At 41.0% G+C, this 19,135-nt stretch overlaps 1 protein-coding gene across 1 annotated transcript in view; it reads left to right on the top strand.

Moving 5' to 3' along the window:
- Positions 1–19,135, top strand: part of LRRK2 (leucine rich repeat kinase 2) — a 118,692-nt gene that overhangs the window by 49,368 nt on the left and 50,189 nt on the right. Inside the window, exons 14-24 of the mRNA XM_075927389.2 lie at positions 492–625; positions 3,691–3,835; positions 4,394–4,533; positions 8,426–8,554; positions 8,648–8,818; positions 10,666–10,924; positions 11,182–11,370; positions 15,324–15,439; positions 15,955–16,024; positions 16,579–16,799; positions 17,325–17,575. Of these exons, the coding sequence (XP_075783504.2) occupies positions 492–625; positions 3,691–3,835; positions 4,394–4,533; positions 8,426–8,554; positions 8,648–8,818; positions 10,666–10,924; positions 11,182–11,370; positions 15,324–15,439; positions 15,955–16,024; positions 16,579–16,799; positions 17,325–17,575 (1,825 nt within the window). The remainder of the gene's footprint in view (positions 1–491; positions 626–3,690; positions 3,836–4,393; positions 4,534–8,425; positions 8,555–8,647; positions 8,819–10,665; positions 10,925–11,181; positions 11,371–15,323; positions 15,440–15,954; positions 16,025–16,578; positions 16,800–17,324; positions 17,576–19,135) is intronic.

Raw genomic sequence — 19,135 nt, 5'->3', positions numbered from 1 at the left:
GGCCCTGGAGGTTTTTCGCCTTCCTCTGTAGCATGGGGTACAGATCACAGCTAGAGGATTCTCTGCGTCTTGGGGTCTTCAAAGTATTTGAAGGTTTCAATATCTGAGATATAGGTGAGAGGATTATTCTAGGAGGGGTGGGTGAGATTCTGTTGCCTGCACTGTGCAAGGGGTCAGACTAGATGATCATAATGGTCCCTTCTGACCTTAAAGTCTATGAGTCTATAAGTTTCCTTGTTTTATACAGACACACTATATTCCTATCCTGCTGGGCCTCATTTAATCAACTCTTGCCCCATGGCTCTCCTTCAGATGTAGATTATGGGTTATTTGGGCCTAATTTACCCTCTCAGGGTCAGTGTGGAGAGTACACCCCATCGCACAGATCTCATGAGATATTTGTAAATAAGTTTGCATTAGTTTGATTATATTGCTTTTTCAAAGAAAATGTGAAATCTGTTTCCCTGAGGAAGTGTTTTTCTTTGTTACAGCTACAATGAAAGAACGGCAAAATCGTTCTTCAGGAATAGTGGGAGATGCTGACTTGGTGCTTACTTTAAAAGTAATTAAAAACCAGTGTTTGTTGGAGGGTACTCACACACTAGTGCTTGATGCATTAAACAGGGTATGGTTAAAATTTTTATCCTAATAAATTTGCTTTGTATTTTATAGTTATGACTTATTTTATTGCATTCAAAGTTATAAATCATTTTCCTGTTGATCTGATAAAGATTACCCTAGATGACCTCTCATACCTGTGTTCGTCTGCATTATTGGTTTTTTTTCTGGAATATGCCAGAGAAGTTCATCTTTGATGCAGTAATTCTAGTATATATATTTATTAAAACATTTGAGACATTCAATTAATTTGCAATTGTTTATGATAAAAGACTGCTTTACACACAATGTCCTGTCTAATCTGGAATTTAATGCAATTTGCACAAAACTGCCAGCTGTTCTCTTAACACAGTGGTCTCCAACCTTTTTACACCGAAGATCACTTTTTGAATCTCTGAACAGGCAAAGATCTACCGCCCCGCCCCTTTCGTGAAGCCCTGCCCCTTTCGTGAAGCCCCGCCCTCTCTAGTCTCCTGTCCATCACTTGCTATCCCCAGCCTTTACTTACACACTCTGATAAACACTTTATTTTTAAATTATGCGATATATAAAATTAAAATCACGTGTTTATAGTTATGAAATTAACGGTCTGTTTTTTATTCATGCTATTTAAATCTAAAATGAAGCATTTATAATTATACATTTTGTGGGGACAGAGTTCTGCGGCTGGGGCGGGGGAGAGGGAACAGGGTACTGGGAGGGCAGAGGACAGGATTCTGCAGCAGGGGACAGGGTGCCAGTGGGGACAGAGTTCGGGGAATGGGGACGGGAATGGAGACAGGGGAGTGGGGACAGAGTTCGGGGAGTGGGGACGGGAATGGGGACAGAGTTCTGTAGCTGGGGACAGGGGAGTGGAATCTGGAGAGTGGGGACAGGGTACCAGTGGCAGCAGAGTCACCTGCATCTGCCTCCTCCCCGGATTCTCTCTCCCTCCTCCCCCTCCCCCCGCGGGAAGCCAGCACATGCCTCCTCCGGGCCCCCCATGGCGCAGGGAAACCCCAAGCATGCCTGCCCCGGGGGCAACCCCCCGCCCCATTCCACGGTGGGGCCAAACCCCCGCGGGAGCCTGCCTCCGGGGCAACCCACCCCATTTCACGGCGGGGCCAAACCCCGACAGGAGCCTTCATCAGGGCAACCCACGGCGGGGCCCAACCTCCCTTCCGCGGCACAGCCCCTCCCCTCCCGCTGCGCGGCCAACCCCTGCAGGCACCTGCCCCAGGGCCAAATCCCCCTCCCGCGGCGCAGCGCGGCCAACCCCCACGGGCGCCTACCCCGGGGTCAAACCCCCTGGCCCGGCCCAGCCAACTCCGTTCCCTCCCGCAGCGCGGCCAAACCCTGGTGCCGACTCTTGCTCCCGCCGCTCAGGGAAACCCCTGCATCGAACTCACCCCTCCGGCGCCAGCAGTGCAGGGAAGCCTTGGCACTTCTCCTCTAGGGCCAACGCCCCCTCCCCCAGCACGCAACAGAGCTGTGGGAGGGGGAGCAGCCCGCGCACTTCCGGAACCCCCGGAAGTGACGCGGGCTTCAGAGAGGACTTCCGTCCATCTCGCACGGGAAGCCGGCACTACACTAGAGGTAGGTAGTGGGGCTTCTCAGGGCTGGGGGAAAAATAGGAGGCGGGGTTCCCCAATGCCTTGCGATCGACTGGTCGAGGCCTCGCGATCCACCAGTCGATCACGATCGACGGGTTGGTGACCACGGTCTTAACATGATTTACTAAAACCTGTAAATATGAACATTAATTTCTTGGATTCCAGTAGAAAAGCGTTTCTCTTTTCCATGCCAGACAGGATTGCCAGGGACTGCTTGCCATGTAGCCATTGGGAAGAGCAGGAAGATTGCAACCTCTTGAGATGAAATCTGGAGAGCTAGAGGCAGAATAGGGAAACAGAAAACAAAACATTGGATCGCTGGCTGTAGCAAAATAGCAGTTCTGTGGCAAAAATGCTGAATTCTATGCATGTAATCTGTAGGGCCATGATTGAGATAAAAGAAGCCATTCACACATCTCGGAGAGTGGTTTTCTTAACGTTTTTGGGTTGGCAACTCCTTCGAAGAAGTCAAAATTTTCAGAAACCCTTATATTTATTATAAAAGTAGTCATAGTAAACAATGTATCCTGCTAACAGTGCTGAAACTATGTAATTTGTTTAGCTATGTTTCAAGGAGTTAAAGAAGAATACTTGACTTTGAAGAGTAAGGGTGCACAGAGAGTGGGGTTTTCTTTTTTTATATAATTCATTTTTCAACACCTTGTGATCTGCCCCTTTAATGAATTTTGTGACCGCCATGGAGGACCACAACCCACTGGCTGAGAAACACTAGGAACTATTGCAGATTCAGGCAGATCTCCCTGCATCAGTTTGAGCATGGTTCATATTCTGGGTCTTTCAGAGCATTATAAAGGCTGGAAGTGTATTTTTTTTTTTTTAAGTGAAAGGATAAGAAAAGGATAAATAGAGAAAATGTAACTTCATAGGGTGTCATGATCCATATGTTGAGAATCCCTACAGCAGAACAACAGGCTGGCACTTTGTTTTGAGGTTAAAATTGTAAATGAAGTGAAACAGGTTATTTTTGATCATTCTTCCCTAACATTTATTACATAACTGAAAAAGTGGAGATATTTTTGAAGGTTCATGTACCTGTTTAGGCTGAACCCAGATGATGCTGGCCTTTGGATTATTAAAAGGAAAATACTTTGAAAAGCCTCACCGTTTTTTGAGCCATTTGTCTTGTTTCACAGAGGCTTTTTTTATAGTGGTGAAAATGCTCTCCTCCTCCCCCTCCCCTCTGGCTTTATACTCAAAACAACTTTCACAAAAATATTCAACTTTACATAAAGACTAAGCATGGAAGATGTCAGCCTGAAAGGTGAATACCATGGAAAGTTATTAAAAGCTGAAATAGAGGGTATAATGGAAAGGCTTGTGCAAATTTAATTGCAATGATTACTCTCATATCAGCTACAATTTTATACCTTTTGGGAGAAAAAACACAAGCAATTGTCTTTATCACATTGAGTAGCATAGAAAAAAATCTTACTTTATTTTGTATTAATTTCTTTTTTAGTTTATTGGAAATCCTGGCATTCAGAAATGTGGATTAAAAATACTTTCTTGTATAGCAGAATGTTCTGGTGCACTACAAATATTATCTCAACAAGGAGCTACAGACACTGTACTTCACACACTACAGATGTATCCAGATGATGAAGGTACTTGTGACTTACACACACACACACACACACACACGATTTTCCTGTGGGATGACAGAGTGCTGTCATCGTGTCCCTCTGCGTGTCCCTCCTGACTCCTCCCTCCCTCCTTCCCTTTCCCCAGTCCTCAGCTGTGCCTCCCTCCTCCCCATTTTCTGGTGCCCGGGGCAGAGTATGGGACCTGGCAAAGTGCTGGGGGGTGGTGAAAGTCATGCGAGCCAAGGAACCCCTCCTCTCCTCGATGCTCCTGGGAGGGCGGGGGGAGAGGCAGAAGCTGGGAGCCATGCAGCCCCTCCCCTCCCCAGTACTTTGGGGGAGGGGGAGCGGAAGCTGCCCCCACTGCCCCCTCCACACACACATAGGTTGATTTGCTCTCCTTACCTCCCGGAGGCTGGAGGGGAGGAAAGAAAGGGGGTTGGAGGAGAGAAGGTGCCTGTGCTGGCACACCCGCAGCCCAGCCCTCCCTGGTGGCACGTGGCGGGGAGAGCTGGGTTTGGGGAGCTTAGCGAGCAGGGGGTACCAGTCCCTACTTAATGTTAATTATCTCTTTTCCCGTAGAAATACAGTCCTTAGGTTTGAGTCTTCTAGGATCATTGATTACAAGAAAGAGTTTGTGTATCGCAACTATGCATGTACTGGCAGCAGTTCTGGTTTCTACTTTACGACGATTTAAGGAGGCTGTTGAAATACAGATTCACGTATGTGATCTATTTGAGTATAAAGATGAGAATGAAAGAAACTGGGAATAGGTTTATTTTTCAAAACTATTTGCTATGTACATTTGAAATATCTGGATCTGATGAGTTATTGGTGCAGCACGTGGCATAATGGAGTCATGGTTCATGTCTAAGACTCCGAATTCACTACAGTAATACAAATAACAATGCAATGATTATAAACCTGAGCAAGAGAGCACTTAAAATGCAATTGAACTGTTGAGGTTCCCATCGTGATGGCTGTCTATGAAGGCATGAATTCAGTTCAGAATATGCCCCCATAAGTACAGATGTATACCTGAACCTACACTGGAATAGAAATCCCATGATAACAGTCTGTCAATTTATTCTTTTATAAGATACCCATCATAGTTATAGCTGAACACCTTTTATGAAAAAATAAACACAAAAATAAGTGTCTTCCAGCCTGTCATCAACAAAAAGCTGAAATGTATTGATGAGATTTTTTTAAAAAATATGTAAGTGTGGATGCTGTTGTATTTGAGAGTTATTGTGGGAAAGTTTATTGAGCAGATTGGTTTTACCTACAATTCTGAATGTGGTGAATGTAGTACTCAATTTGTCAGGCAACGAGGTCAGTGGCTTTGATATGGCTCATGTACGTGATGAGGCTTTTCCTGCTTGTCATCTGCTTTATTTTTCCTGTGGCACAAAGCCATCATGTGAGGACACTTTCTTCTGAGAGTCCCGCTTCTACTGTTTCAGCTCAGACTAAAAATACCATTTGCATGGCCTTCTTTCAGAAAATGTTTGGCTTTTCCCTTTCAGATTTAACTTGGTGCCCAATACAGAAACAGAGAAATGGGAAAAAAAATGCTTAGAGGAAGGAAATGACTCAAATAGTATTTAGTCACAATGAGGTTTGAACAAAGGTTCCTATATATTCCAGTAAATAGCCCCAAATTTTACATTTAGTGTTGTTAGGTTTTTCTCTTTAATTCCTAGATTTACTTTATTTTAGAAATTTGGGGTTTCAAATTGAACATTATGGAGGAGGCATGTGGACTGCATGGTGTCAGCATTTCAGTATCTAATAGGAATAAAGGTGAAAGTAACTTAAATTTCTTGTAGATACTGTCATATCCTATTCCTCCAGGGTGGTTCAGGGCAAGAGGTTAGGGGGGTTGCGATACAACAGTACCTGTAAGAAATTTAAGTGTGAGAGATTCAGGACAAAGGGTTGTGGTAGGGGTGTCGGGGGAGGGGGGCTTAGGATAGGGGGTTGGGTATGTAGGGGCGTACAGTAATCTGGATTGGAAGGTATGGGGAGAAGCTCTCAGGGCAAAGGGTTGGAGTGTGGGGGTTGTCACAGTTGAATTTCCCAACCTGGCACTTCAAATGTAGATATGAGGGCCAGCTAGCAGAACAAAATCTGTAAGAACCTGTCTCCCAGAGACAAACTTGTCCAGCCTCAGTTTTCCTGAGATCCAAAAAGAAAGACTGATTGCTGCCATCACCAACTGTTTCTAAAAATATAAAATAAACCCTTTTCCAAGGAAAAAACCACTTGGAATCCCTTCCCTGAGGCAAAACTCTCCCTCTCCCCAAAACCTCCATTTTGCTTGGAGTTGAGAAAACAGAGAGAATCCACACAGAACAATGAGGCTCTGCTTTTCTCGGTTAATGTGGTTTCTCTTAGACACATTGGTTTAAGAACCCAAAGATCAACCAATACCGGTTAACCAAAACAAAAAACCTTTTTATTGTTAAAACAAAATTACTGTTGCAAGCATAGTAAATGCCTGGGTGTTAAAAGCCATGAAGTGAAATAAACTCAGAGATTCTCCCTGGGCTGTAATTTTTAATTACAAAAGAGACACGAAAGACAATTAAGCAGCTCAGACATGATTCCCAAACAAGGAAAACAATAAAACCTGACACTGTCTAAACTTTCCCCTACTTGCACATTTTAATGAATTCAAGGAGTCTGTCCTGGGAGAATCCATCTCTCCTGCTCTGTACCTGGGGAAACCTGCTGCTTGACTCCAAAACAAAGGAGGGGAAAACCCTCTCAGTTTGAAATTCCTTATCTGCATTTCATTGGCTTAATGCCCAAAGCCCCCTCCCTTAGATGCAGAGCCTCAGTTGTCTTAACCCTTTCCTCACTCTCCAGGTAAGTCAAACTCTTCCTTGCAGCTCCTATTCATGATAGGAGTGAAAAAGTCAGGGTTGGGGGTATGAGCAGAAACTCAGAGTATTGAGGGACATGAGGACAGGTGCAAGAGTCTGGGATGGGGAGTGTGAGGAGGGGCTCAAGGCAAGGGACTGGGGAGTGTGAAGGGGTTCAGGGCAGAGGGTTGGGGGGGGTGTAGCAACAGCGTGGAGGGTAAGGGCACCATTTAAGGAGGGCTTGGGCCTGAAGCCTCCCTCCCAAGATTCATACCAGGATGCTGCTTGCTTTTCATCTTCCCATGACTGTCAGCGAGAGGAAAGCACACCGCTTGCATCACTCATTCCTCTGCCCTTTCACCTCTGCTTCCCAGTCAGGAATGAGACCAGTGAGGACAAACTATACTTTCACTCCCTGACAGTGATGAAGGGGGAACAGCAAGCAGCTTTCTGATATGAATCGAGGGAGGGTAGAATTCCAATACTCTCCCTAAATTGTATCCTAGGGTGGGAGGTTAGGGCTGTGGCAAGTCCCTGACTGGAGGGGGGCATATTCCCTTCCAGTCCCTTTAACCTGCCTGCTGTTTAGTGTGGCAGCCTGCAAGTGAGTCCCAGGAGCTCCGCTGGAAGCACCCCCGCCTCCTCCTGCAGCGTAGCATCCCAGTGCCCACCATCTTCTTGCTGGAATGGTGCACCGGGGTGCACTGCTTTACTTTCACCTCTGTATAGAAAGCGCCCTCACCCTCATGTCATATGGGGACGCTCATACACTAGTAAGAAGCAGCCCTGTAGTTTCTGAGGACAGGACCTATAATTATGTCTGTCCCTTGCACTGAGACTGCAAAGGAGAAAGATCTTTATTTTTCCTCCTCTGTGCAGTTGTGCTATGGGTAGGTGCAATCTGACCCTATGGGAGACAGGTACAACTTTGTTTATGCTAAGAATTAATTCAAATTCTGTTTTCTTTTCTTGTATCTATGAGTGATCGTTTGGAGGGGAAATATTTATACATATGGGGTAATCGGGAAATAATGATTTTCTGCAAAAGTTGTGTTTCAGTTAACGTTGGGCCTAAAATGTTGAACAAGGGTTTTTTATATAAAGTTAGGTAATTTCATTTATGATACTGGGCCCAGTACATTATAAGGTACACTAATCGTTTTTCAAAGCATCAACCAATAACTGCCACTGACTACCAACTAACTGAGACTTAATGCAACTGCAGTAGGGAGATGTAATTGCAGAACATGTGGACATGCCCAAACCTGCTTTGATCTGGTTAACTCACTAAATGCAGCAGTGAAGCATGGGCAGCAGCATGGCTGAGTTAACCAAGTGCAGGTCCGTCCAGGACCCTGGGCACGTTCTTGAGCAGCTAACCTGTGTAGTTACCTGCACCACCACAGTTGTGCTGCTGTTATTAAATAACTAGCTCTATCAGTGCTGCACTGGGATATGCCTTAATCAGTCCTCTTATTACAGTGTAGAAATACTCTAAGACTGAATGTGGTTAGATGCTCAGACCTTCTGTTATGGTCTTATCTACCTTGTAATCTAATATGATTGCCTGTCTAAAAATCAAAACAAAAGGTACTAAAAGAGCATAGATATTTCACTATAGATAGAGCATAGATAATTTCTTTTTGTTAACTCTGTAAAACGTTATCTGATTTCCATCATTTTAAAATTTGATATTTTTAAATGTATGTTTATTGTTGATCGCATCATTTTGTTACATTTGTAGGGTTTTCACGTGATCTTGACAATTCTTGACTTGTCACCTTGTTTTGCAAAGCTGCTGATATATGAATCATTTGACATAGTCATTTTTTATCAGATGGCTATGTGTTTCACTGAACAAAGAGCTCAGCAGGTATCGTCTCTCTTTCTATCACTCCATAGCCATATATTCTGTAATACTCTGAAGTTTGCTACCTTTATTTCAATTATTTGTCTTCCTCTTTAGTTTCAAAGCTTATGCTGCAAATGCTTTGCTAAAATAGCCAACCATGATGATTTAAAAAACTTGATGTTGGAGAAAGCATGTGCTGATTACAATAGCATTATGGCTGAATGTTTACTTTTACTGGGAGCTGATGTTAATAAGAAGACAAAGACAAGCTCCTTAATCTATCAGGTGGGTTCTTGAAAATGTACATTGTGGTATTGATATGGAAGATGTTACTTTTTTTGGATTATTTTAATTTGTGTGTGTGTGTGTGTATGCGCCAGCATGAGTGAGATTAACTATCATTAGACCCAATCCTCCAGTGTTCTGAGCATCCTGCAGGGGAAAATTTCAAAGGTGGTTGGTGATGGATACACCTAGGCTGTGTTTACACTGGCATGAATTTCCGGAACTGCTTAAAATGGAATATTATTCCGTTTTCAGTTTTTCCGGAAAAGGAACATATACATTGGCAGGCTGCTTTTCCGGAAAAGAGCCCCGATCGCCATTTTCGCGATTGGGGCTTTTTTCCGGAAAAGACGACTGAGCTGTCTACACTGGCCTTTTTCCGGAACAGTGTTCCGGAATAAGGACTCATGCCCGAGGGGGAGCAGAATAGTTTTTCCGGAATAGCGGCTGATTTTGTACAGTAGAGCGTCGTTGCTTTTCCAGAAATTCAAGGGCCAGTGTAGACAACTCACAGCTTATTCCGGAAAAGTGGCTGATTTTCTGGAATAAGTGGCCTAGTGTAGACACAGCCCCTGTGTTAACCTGCAAGACAAGCAAGGTCTTTCAGACTTTGAAATGTTTGACTTATTTAGATTTGCACAGTAACCGGTTTGCATCTTTTCCTACTTATTTACTGAAAATGAATTATATTGCAAATCTTGATATCTCTCGGAATGACATTGGCCCTTCCTTAGCTTTGGGTCCACATACCAAATGCCAAACTCTAAAGCAGCTTAATCTATCATACAATCAACTGTCGTGCTTTCCTGAATTTCTTGCGGATGTTGCAGAAAACCTGGAACAGCTAATGTTAGAAGGGTAAGAACAGTGCCAGGAGGTACACTGGGATGTCTAGATACCTTATTATGAGTTAACATAGATTTAGTAGTATGCTGAAAGAAGATTGTTCAAAGAATTTATAGAAAATGCAATATTAATCATTTTGTCTGTATGTTGCACTATATATATCAGCTGAACCTTCTGTGTTGTTTTAGTTATAGTGGGATTTATTTTTGATTATATCTCTAAACAATCCATAGCTGAGACTCTTACATATAATGTGGGATTCATATATGAGCACGGCTATTTTTTAAATTCTAGAAGTATGGAAAGTAAGTACTCTTTTGAGACTTTTTATTAGAGGTTGGACCTCCCTGGTCTGGCACTCTTAGGACCTGACTGGTCCTGAATGAGGGAATTTGCTGAATGAGGGGAGGCTCCCTGCCTTTCCCTGCTTCTGGCTCCTTCTGGACCGGTCCCTAGCCCTGCTGCAACGGGGTGCAGGCTCTGGCTCCCATCCCTGTCCTACTCTTGCTGCTGCCAGACTCGAGCTCCAGCCCCCCGCCACCGGCCCCACAGCGGCTCTTTGAGGCATAGCCCAAAGGAGATAGATTGTGGGAATAACTGACTAGAAATGTTAAGAACAAGTAAGTCTCTTTGGAGGTCAGAGGATAAAAAGATGACTCACAATTCTGGGTATCCCAAGAAATGTCACACTATTGACTTCAGATCACAAACTATCTTTTTTTTTTATTGATATAACCAACCACTTGTGTGTACTGATGCCCAAATATATGTGTTTTGGAGATGTACATTAGGTGGGTTGGGTAGGGTAAAGCAGCCTGGGGCCATGATTCCACTCCCTTATGCAGTTTTGAAAATCATAGCCTTGATATTTAGGGGATGTATGTGGTACAATTCATGGTAGAACACTATATTGAGAATATGCAGAAACAGTAGTTGAAATAATTCTTGTTAAAATCAGAGCTGCTGTTTTATACATGTTTTATTCATTTTCTCTGTACTAGGTTTGTGAGAAAGGAAGCAATCCTAAGATGGTGGAACTACTATTAAATAGTGGTGCTCGAGAACAAGATGTTCGGAATGCTTTAACAGTCAGCATAAAGAAAGGAGATAGCCAAATCATCAGCTTGCTCTTAAGGAAGCTTAGCCTGGATTTAGCCAACAGCAGTATATGTCTTGGAGGGTTTTGTATTGGGAGAATTGAACCTTCCTGGCTCAGCCCTTTGTTCCCAAATAAACTTACTCCAATAAGAAAGCAAACAAGTAAGTGTTTGTAGAATTTGTTATATTAAAATGAGATGAAACACTTGTAAAGATGTTTTACAAACTTTCAGATAGTTTTAAAATCGAAGTACAGTGTTAGAGAGCCTCTTACATAGATGGTTAAATCAGCATAGCCTTGTTGGTTATAAAATGGCCCCTATATTTCAAAAATAAAAAAATTAAGTCTTTATAGTCATTTTTAATCTTCATGAATTTACTAAAGAATGTCACTTTTATTGGTTTCTTATATGTCTTAGATGCAGGTACTGCACTGGCAAGAATGGTGCTCAAATATCAAATGAAGAGTTTTTCAGAGGACAGATCAAGGTCCAGTTCTGATGTAACTTTCTCTGAAGATGCATTGGATAAAAGTGATGATTGGATATTTATGCCAGAGCCATTAGTAGACAGTGTTTTTCGCTTGAGTGATGATATTGATAGTGAAGGTATATATGTGCTAGCAATTTTGTCTCCTCTTAAAAATCCTGGTCTAGAATTTTGGGTGTAAATTCAGTTTAAAGCATTTGGGAAACAACTGGACCATAAGATAAATAATCTATCCCTAATTTATTTGTTTTGAGGTAGAACGCTTTTTGTGTATAAGTATAGGTATTTTATATAGACCTTTGTTATGGTGTATGTGGAAAACAATAGTGAGTGAATGTATGTTTTGAAAACACAAAACTGAAGTTCTTAGGTTATCCACCTGATAATTTAGGTGGGGGGAGGGATAGCCTGCTAAACCCAGGGTTGAGAGTTCAATCCTTATGGAGGCCATTTAGGGATTTGGAGCAAAAATTCATCAGGGGTGGTACTTGGTCCTGCTGTGTAGGCAGGGGACTGGACTCAATGACCTTTCAAGGTCCCTTCCAGTTCTAGGAGATAGGCAATCTCCATTAATTAATTAATTAATTTCTGTTAGTTGATTTGGCTCCAGTAAACTCAGAGTAAAAATAAAGGTCCAAAACATATTACCTGGGGGAAAACACTTTTCATAAAACAGACAATTCACATCTGACCTCAAAGGAAACCTACGGAACATCTTCTAAAAATGAGTCGGGAGCTTAAATGTATAACTTTGTCAGACCCTAAAAATCATAGACACATTGGATTTATGGCTTATTACAGCAATTGTAACCCTCTCTTATGCCTTATGACTAGAGAGGTGTCACCTCAAATAGTCTTTTAGAATATGTGTTCACTGCTTACACTAAGCAGTTTGTTCCACCCCGTAGTTGTAACAATGAGTAACTCTTCCAGACCTGAAGAGTTATTGGTTCAATAAAAAATACCTCTTGCTTGGTCTGTAAAAAATAGTCTTCAGAAAACTTAACTTATATTCCATGGATGTATCTTCAACACAGTCTTTCCCGTCAGTAAATATTAAAGTAATTAATTAGTTAAAACAGAATTTTTGCATATACTATCAGTGACTAATAAAATTGGTTAGACGTTATTTTGTACAATCAGCTTTTTTTGCTTTAATGCCAGTGTTATTTTTTTGAAATCTTGAAAGCCTAAAACCATTGCTCAAGAATTATAATTTTAACCTCTTTATGGAATCAGAAAAGTCTGCCTTCCAGTACTTTAACTATTTTATGCTTTTCTGTTGCATCATTCGGCTTTATTTTTTGTTTCTGTTGCATTGTTTTTCAGGAGTATGTATGCTAGTAGCTAGTTTGTTGTTCCATGTAGCAAAACTGCTATGCATTTGAAAATTATGCTGAAGAACATGAATTCTTCTAACAGGGTGGTCTTAGGATTTTAGAGACCTGTCTCCTCCTCCACAAGTAATGTGTAAGAGATGCACACAGAACTCCTATCAGGAATAAGAATAAATGAGGCCTAGAGATAACATAAGGACAGCCATACTGGGTCAGTCCAAAGATCCATCTAGCCCCATGTCCTGTCGTCTTGACAGTGGCCAATACTAGATGCTCCAGAGGGAATAAACAGAAAACCTAATCATCAAGTGATCCATCCCATTTCCCATTCCCAGCCCTGGCAAACAGAGGCTAGGGACACCATCTCTGCCCATCCTGGCTAGGGATGTTAAATATCGGTTAATTGAATAGTTGATTAACCTTGTGAATTCTTATCGGTTACTTGACTATTCTGTAGTCCCTGGTGCTGGGGCCAGCAGCCAATGCACTCTGGCCCTACTCCCAAGGAGCCCCCTGCCACTCCACGCAGCTACCTCTGTATCAGTTTAAAAACCAGCTCCTCTCGTGGACGAGCTGCCTGTTGCCCTGCTCTGATACAGAGGCAGCAGCATGGAGTGGGAGCAGCCCCTGCCCCGGTGGTGGATCTGAGCTCCCAGACCCGGCACGAGCCAGAACTTAGCTGGGATCCCTGCCTACCTGGTTCCTAATACACTTTAAATGCATTAGGGGTAGGTCCTAGACCCGGCACAACCCGGGGCTGAGCTGGGCTGTTGGCTAGTATGCTAAAAAATTTACTGATGGGGGGGTTAGCTGTTAATCTACTACACTATTGCATCACTAATCCTGGCTGCTAGCCATTGATGGGCCTATCCTCCTTGAATTTATCTTATTCTTTTTTGAACAGTGTTAAAGTTCAAACCACCAGAGACACCAAAACAGTCATTTCCCATTAAACGATGGAAGGCAGAATTTATATTCACAGCACCATTATTTGTTGTATAAGTATTTTGTGTTGTGGTGGCACAAGATGTGAGCATATATATAAGTTGTTTGTAATAGCACCAAATATTGCTATATAGAGTAATTCTCCATTGAAGGTGGGAAAGGACCCATCAGCTTCACATCCATTTTTCTCTTAATATCTAAAAGAATTGAGATAGGGCTGAGGAAGCCATTGGACTTTTTTTCATTTGTCCCTTCATCTACCTCTTCTCATCTGAGGGCCAAAAGGGACTAGGTAGCTTTTTTTCCTCTTTTCCTCTCATACTGCGGGGGTGAGTTGAGAAGACTCCGCTCTTCCTCCTTTTCCCATTCAAAAGAAGCAGATACTCAGAAGATACTTTGTTTCCTTTCAATCCAGCTTCAAGTGTTTCCACTGTGCTCTATAGCATAGGCAAAAAGCAGAAGAGGAGGACAGAACTATAAAAAAAAAAGGATAGGCAACTGTAGTGGCTTCTAATGGCTGATGGAACAATTTGTTCTAAGAAATGCTGAAGCTCAAGTCTGAAACTCCCTTCAACAGCATGTTTGCCTGTACAGCTCAGAGCTCCCCTGCTTCCAAGTAGATGAGGATATATTTTTAAAGCTAACTTAAGTAACACAGCTCTGTTACTGAAAATTCTGTTTGCATGAATGCCAAAGGAATGACCCAGCTAACTAAGTTAGTTCCTGGATCTTGTTAAATTGGTACAGTACATAATCTCTAATCAAGAATATATATGGCAACAGAAATGCTTAGGGAGCTGGAACCCATGACTTATGAGCAGAGGCTGAGAGATTTGGGCTTATTTAGTCTACAGAAGAGAAGAGTGAGGGGGGGATTTGATAGCAGCTTTCAACTACCTGAAGGGGGTTCCAAAGAGAATAGAGAGAAAGTGTTCTCAGTGGAGACAGATGACAGAATAAGGAGCAATGGTCTCAGGTTGCAGTGGGGGAGGTCTCAATTGGATATTAGGAAAAACTCTTCCACTAAGGCTACACTGCAAGCTTCTTTTGGAAGAAGCTTTTCCAGAAGAAATCTTCCAGAAAAACTTCTTCCGAAAGAGAGCATCCACACTACCAAGCACATCGAAAAAACCATCTGCTTTTTCGAAAGATAGTGTCCACAGTGAATGGACGCAATCTTGCATTTAAGCTGTGATTACTATGGACAGAGTGGCCACCTGTGCTTTTACCTCTTTCCTCTTCTTTCGAAAGAACTCCCTCTTTCCAGTCCACACACACCTATTTCTGAAAGAGCTCTTTCGGAAAAAGGCTTCTTCCTGGTAGAATGAGGATTACCAATGACAGAAAAATCCGGGGTTTTTTTCAGTTTTCTTTCAAAAGAATGCAATTTCAGTGTAGCTGTAACTCAAGTTTTTTCAGAAAAACTGCCATTTTCCCCAAAAAACCTCTGTAGAGCAGGCATACCCTAAAGATTGTAATGAACCACTGGAATGGGTTACCTAGGGCGGTAGTGGAATCTCCATCCCTAGAGGTTTTTAAATCTCAACTAGACAAAGCCCTGGCTGGAATGATTTAGTTGGGATTGGTCCTGCTTTTAGTAGGGGGTTAGACTCAATGACCTTGTGAGGTCTCTTCCAACTCTATGATTGTATTAACATTCTTTACATACTGAATGTTAAACTAGGCAGTCAACCCCTGTTGTTATTGTGCTGGAAAAAAACTACCGTACTGTTGATATGTGTAATATTTGGCTGAATTTTCTATTGTGCTATGTCCTTACTTTTTAATAGGGAGTGAAGGTTCATTTCTGATGAAGAAATCCACCTCTGTTGCAGTTGCTGATCTACACAAAGATACAACCTTACAAAGATATTCTCCTACTTTGAAAAGGCATTCCAATTCTCTGGTAAGAGAAGAAATTGATTCATTATCAGCCCCCTTAAATCTATCATGTTTTTTTCCTACTGATAAGCTTTTAATGATAAAGTATCAGAAATGACTGGTTGTCACCAGTACATCATTTAATATTTTATAAAGTATTCTATAACTGTGATAACCGGGCTCCCATGTAAAGAGAGTGTTGCCACAGATAGGATTTTATTTATGTTTATAAGCAAATGTTTATGAACTGCCTATAGCAAACAGTACAAATAAGTCATTCTGGTCTAATGAGGACTATTTAAACTTCAAGTATGGTGTCTTAATTATTTTTAAACTAATTGTCATTGTACTTGAAACTTATTCTTAAAAATATTAAGCTACTTTTTGTTTTATGGTTAAAAATTCACCTTTTTTATTTACTGCATGAATGACTTGCAGATCTCTATTTAAAAAAAAGTTAACTTAATTCATACTTTTTTTTAGAAATGTAGAAATATTCATACATGTTGGGTTTTTTTGTTCTCTCTTGGGATTTACCAGGGACCTGGTTCAGATTATGAACCTTTAGTGAAGCAAAGAGAAAAATTATCATCTTCAGATGACTCTCAAAGTAAGTAAGATGTAAAAAATGTAAGTGTCTCCAGTTTTTAACATTTTTATAGATAACAATAATCAGTTGAAGGTTTAAATTGTAGTAAACTATGTAGGCAACTGGTACTATTATATTGATACTGCTATATTCAAGTTTTCCAAAAGTATTATTTAGAAAACTTACTCCCAATGGTTTAAACTTTAATAAAACAGTACAAAAGTTGTTTATACAGTACAGGGATTTTCTCATCATCTTTACAAATAATTGTTGTAAATAGTAATGTAATAATGTACATTCAGGTCTAAAAAGCGTTTCTAGAGCCATTTGTATTATGCAGAATACAAGTATCCCTGTACATCTCTATAGAGCTATATGGGAATTCGAATTACAACTTCTTTAAAGGATTCTTCCTTGGTTCCCATTTAAGCCAATATATAAACAGCTATTGCCTTCACTGGATACAGAGTTGGACCTCAAGTTTTGTGAATTGTAATTGGGAGAGAAATGAAATAATGTTCTTAAATTGTATGTTATATTTGTGAAATTAAATTCTTATATTTCTCTTTTAACAGAAGGGACTCCAAAATTCCAGTCACATTTAAGACGATCAGATAGTTTGTCTTCATTGGTCTCTGAAAAAGAATATATTAAGTCACTAGATCTTTCATCAAATGAGCTGGAGAATATAGATGCCATCAGTCAGAAGTGCTGCTTAACTTGTCACTTGGAACGGCTTGAGAAATTGGAGCTGCATCAAAATGCACTCACCAGCATTCCAGAACAACTTTGTGAAGTAATTTAATGTCATTTTATGTAATGCAAGAAAATTATCAGTTCTTTTAAGATCAAAGACCAGATTGTCGTCATTGTGCCTACATGTGTATATTCACATTCCTCATTTTCATAGGCACAATTTTCATGTAGTAATTGAATGTACAGTTAGCCAGTTGTACAGACATGCTCATGGAATTTGCTGGATACTTGCTGCAGAGGGTCAGATTGAGAAATATATGATACAGGCAGTCACATAATTGCAATATGTAAATGGAGATGAGAACTGCATATACTACTTGTATGCTAAAGGCTTTGTGTAATTATACTAGTTAGTTTTACTATAGCATGCCTGCACATCATCTTTTTTTGGAAATAATTTTATATAATACTTTACAACTATTATCATTTAATTTTATTTGATAGGATAAATACAATAAATATAAAATAATTGCCTAAAATATGTATTTAATATTAGTTTAATTTAAAAATTAGAAAACCGTATCTTTCTTATACTTTTTAAAAAGAAATTTTCATTTTCTTTCAGACTTTGAAATGTTTGACTTATTTAGATTTGCACAGTAACCGGTTTGCATCTTTTCCTACTTATTTACTGAAAATGAATTATATTGCAAATCTTGATATCTCTCGGAATGACATTGGCCCTTCCTTAGCTTTGGATCCACATACCAAATGCCAAACTCTAAAGCAGCTTAATCTATCATACAATCAACTGTTGTGCTTTCCTGAATTTCTTGCGGATGTTGCAGAAAACCTGGAACAGCTAATGTTAGAAGGGTAAGAACAGTGCCAGTTTATTTGATTACTGTTGAACAAAAATTTCAGAAAACGATCAGTTTATTTCATCCAGAATAATCAGTGCCAATAAATGTAAATTATTTTCTGATAAAAAAGTTATAGTAATTGTTTAAATTTGTAAATGATTGTACAGTTTCCATTGTTATACAATAAGGAGGTACACTGGGATGTCTAGATACCTTATTATGAGTTAACATAGATTTAGTAGTATGCTGAAAGAAGATTGTTCAAAGAATTTATAGAAAATGTAATATTAATCATTTTGTCTGTATGTTGCACTATATATATCAGCTGAACCTTCTGTGTTGTTTTAGTTATAGTGGGATTTATTTTTGATTATATCTCTAAACAATCCATAGCTGAGACTCTTACATATAATGTGGGATTCATATATGAGCACGGCTATTTTTTAAATTCTAGAAGTATGGAAAGTAAGTACTCTTTTGAGACTTTTTATTAGAGGTTGGACCTCCCTGGTCTGGCACCCTTAGGACCTGACTGGTCCTGAATGAGGGAATTTGCTGAATGAGGGGAGGCTCCCTGCCTTTCCCTGCTTCTGGCTCCTTCTGGACCGGTCCCTAGCCCTGCTGCAACGGGGTGCAGGCTCTGGCTCCCATCCCTGTCCTACTCTTGCTGCTGCCAGACTCGAGCTCCAGCCCCCCGCCACCGGCCCCACAGCGGCTCTTTGAGGCCAGAGCTCCTCGGCCACCACCAGTCCAGCTGGGGCTCCCTCATTCCATGGGGCTCCAGGCTGTGTTTCCAGTCCTCCTGCCTGACTCCCAGACACACCACCAGACCTCCGTGCTCCTAGGCTCTCTGGTGAATCTTTATTACTGATTTGATGTACAGATAATACCAAGATCTTATCCACAGGAGACAGTATTCTTGATAATATATGCCGTTTGCAGATTTGTCATACGTTTCAATACCATTTACTTTTTTTTGTCTCCAAGAAAAAAAGATAGCAAAAAGTGAATGAATAAATAAATAACTTCAGTGGCATGAATTAAATTCACCAAAGGAAGGAGATGCAGAATCATGTTTCTATTCCACCTTTATTAATTTTTATCTGTTTCCTTATTTGAGTTCATGTTTCAAATACTACCATTGTGGAGAGTTTTTGTTATTCTTCTCATTCCTGCATATCTTAACACCTTAGTATATATATCACACTAAAAATCTTTAACTGTCTCTTTGTTTCCCTTGTTCCTTCTTCGTAACATGATATATTATTGTCTGGGCTATGCCAGAAGGAGAGGAGACATTTGATATGGGTTTAATCAGGCTGCAACTTTATAATTAGGTGTCTGGGACTACCAGGTAGATAACATGTATAGTACAGGTAACCCTCCCATACTTAACCAGGGTTGAGTGGGGAGTGCCTTTACTACCTCCCACCCTTTCCATCCAGATTCTTCTAGCAGATGACTTGCCAGGACCTCACAGTCTCCTGGGGTGGCTTCCCCCTCCTCCCACCCCTTCACTCAGATCCCTCCAGCAAATCCATTTGCAAGACCTTACCAAGCACTACCCTTGTAG

This window comes from Pelodiscus sinensis, chromosome 1 (assembly GCF_052426305.1).
Source record: "Pelodiscus sinensis isolate ZL-2025 chromosome 1, ASM5242630v1, whole genome shotgun sequence".
NCBI classification, from domain to species: Eukaryota; Metazoa; Chordata; order Testudines; family Trionychidae; genus Pelodiscus; species Pelodiscus sinensis.
Note: the sequence above shows the minus strand (reverse complement) of the source record. Positions and strands in the feature narration are given on the sequence as shown.